The sequence below is a fragment of the Portunus trituberculatus genome, chromosome 36 (genome assembly GCF_017591435.1).
Source record: "Portunus trituberculatus isolate SZX2019 chromosome 36, ASM1759143v1, whole genome shotgun sequence".
In the NCBI taxonomy this organism is placed as follows: domain Eukaryota; kingdom Metazoa; phylum Arthropoda; class Malacostraca; order Decapoda; family Portunidae; genus Portunus; species Portunus trituberculatus.
In genome coordinates this window covers 12,538,446-12,540,945 of record NC_059290.1, presented here as the reverse complement: position 1 = coordinate 12,540,945, position 2,500 = coordinate 12,538,446, and the positions used below count along the sequence as shown (strand labels likewise).

The 2,500-nt window shown below is 47.4% G+C and overlaps 1 protein-coding gene across 1 annotated transcript in view; it reads left to right on the top strand.

Annotated features, from left to right (window-relative positions):
- The window catches only part of LOC123513545, a 26,437-nt gene that overhangs the window by 12,715 nt on the left and 11,222 nt on the right, over nt 1-2,500 (top strand). Inside the window, exons 2-3 of the mRNA XM_045270778.1 lie at nt 431-594; nt 1,631-1,755. Of these exons, the coding sequence (XP_045126713.1) occupies nt 564-594; nt 1,631-1,755 (156 nt within the window). The 5' untranslated portion in view covers nt 431-563. The remainder of the gene's footprint in view (nt 1-430; nt 595-1,630; nt 1,756-2,500) is intronic.

Here is a 2,500-nt window from a genome sequence, read left to right as displayed (position 1 = left end):
AGAGAGAGAGAGAGAGAGAGAGAGAGAGAGAGAGTGAAAGAAGAGAATTGTTTGTGAATGAAGTGAACACAAGGAGACTGAAATGACACTGGTTTTGTGGAGTCATTGTGTGTGTGTGTGTGTGTGTGTGTGTGTGTGTGTGTGTGTGTGTGTGTGTACGTGCTTTTTTTTACTCTATGTGGCTGTTTCTGTCTGCTTTCTCTCTCTCTCTCTCTCTCTCTCTCTCTCTCTCTCTCTCTCTCTCTCTCTCTCTCTCTCTCTCTCTGTCTGTCTGTCTGTCTGTCTGTCTGAATGCCTGGACATGACCTAACCTAACCTAACCCAACCTGACTTGACAAAAACAAAAAGATATAAAAATAAATAAATAAATAAATAAACTTGAATAAACTTGACCCAAATCTGACCTGACCCAACGTGACTCAATAAACAGGTGACAGGAGGAAGACAGGTAATACGTGGGCGTGACGTGAGGGTTACGTGAGGGTGACGTGAGCGTGACGTGAGGGTGACGTGAGGCGGGGACATTGACCATCAGACGACCAATCAGGAAGAATTAAGGAAAAATGGTGGTGATGCTTCCCGCTGGCCATGGAGGTAAGTAATGGGAGACTAATGGGAGGCTGGAAGACTAATGGGGGACTATGGGAGGCTAGGAGGCTAATGGGAGACTAATGGGAGGTTGACACTAATGGGAGACTAATGGGGGACTAATGGGAGAGTAATGGGAGGCTAATGGAAAACTAATGGGTGACTAATGGGAGGCTAAGAGAGTAAAGGGAGACTAATGGGAGGCTGGGAGACTAATAGGAGACTTTGTGACTGGTGGGAGACTATTGGAAAACTAATGGGAGACTACTGGGAGGCTGGGAGAGTAATGGGAGACTACTGGGAGGCTGGTAGAGTAATGGGAGAATGGGAGACTACTGGGAGGCTGGGAGACTAATGGGAGAATGGGAGACTAATGGGAGATATTAATGGGAGACTGAGAGAATAATGGGAGACTAATAGAAGGCTGGGAGACTAGTGGGAGACTAATGGGAGATTAATTGGTGACTAGGAGATATATTTTAGTCTCCTTTTTTTTCTCTTCCTCCTCTTCCTGTTGCTGTTTGTCTTCCTTTGTATATTTCATTGTATATTCCTCCTCCTCCTCCTCCTCCTCCTCCTCCTCCTCCTCCTCCTCCTCCTCCTCCTCCTTCTTCTTCTTTATGTTACACCTTTCTCTCTTTTCTCCTTGTCTTCCTTTGTATTCTATCTATGTTAAACCTCTCTCCTCCTCCTCCTCCTCCTCCTCCTCCTCCTCCTCCTCCTCCTCCTCCTCCTCCTTCTTTATGTTACTCCTCCTCCTCCTCCTTGTCTTCCTTTGTATTCTATCTGTTAACCTCTCTCCTCCTCCTCCTCCTCCTCCTCCTCCTCCTCCTCCTCCTCCTCCTCCTCCTCCTCCTCCTCCTCCTCCTCCTCCTCCTCCTCCTCCTCCAGCCTCGTTAGGCCCAGTAGGGCTGTTGCTGTCTGTTCCTTCCTTTGTATTCCTCCTCCTCCTCCTCCTCCTCCTCCTCACCTTAAACCTCTCATACCTCCTCCTCCTCCTCCTCCTCACACACACTAACCCCCCCTCTCTCTCTCTCCACAGGCTACATTCCCTTCGTGGAGGTGCCCTGTGAGCGGTTCCTGGGTGAATTAATACAGTGGATCATTACAACCAGCCTCCTCCCGCTCGGCTGCCCGCTGGTGCCCTGGCTCTGCTGCCCCTACGAGGTGATTACGCTTGTGTTTAAGAGGTTCCAGGGGTGTTTAAGGGATTCCAGGAGTGTTTAAGGGGTTTCAGGGGTGTTTTAAAGGGTTCCAAGGGTTCCAAGGGTGTTTTAAGGGTGTTTTAAGGGGTTCCAGGGGTTTTTTAGGGGTTCCAGGAGTGTTTAAGAGGTTCCAGGGGTGTTTAAGGGTTTCAGGGTTATTTTTAAGGGTTCCAGGGGTGTTTAAGGGGTTCCAGGAGTGTTTAAGGGGTTCCAGGAGTGTTTAAGGGGTTCCAGGAGTGTTTTAAGGGGTTCCAAGGGTTCCAAGGGTGTTTTAAGGGTGTTTTAAGGGTTCCAAGGGTATTTAATGGGTTCCTGGGGTATTTAACGGGTTCCCAAGGCTGTTTTAAGGTGTTTCAAGGTTGTTTTAATGGGTTACAGGGTTATTTAAAGTGTTCCAGGAGTGTTTAAAGGGTTCCAGGGGTATTTAACGGGTTCCAAGGGTGTTTAAGGGATTTCAGGGTTGTTTTAAGGGGTTCCAGTGGTGTATAAGGAGTTCCAGTGGTGTTTAAGGAGTTCTACGGCTATTTTAAGAGGTTCCAAGAATGTTTCAAGGGGTTTAAGTTTGTTTGGGGTTTTAATGGGTTTCAATAGTGCGTAAGGGGTTTTAAGGGTGGTTAATGGGTTTCAATGGTGTTTAAGAGGGTTTGAATGTGTTTTTAGGGTTGTTAAGAGTGTTTTAGGTGCTTTCAATGGGGTTTTATGGTTAA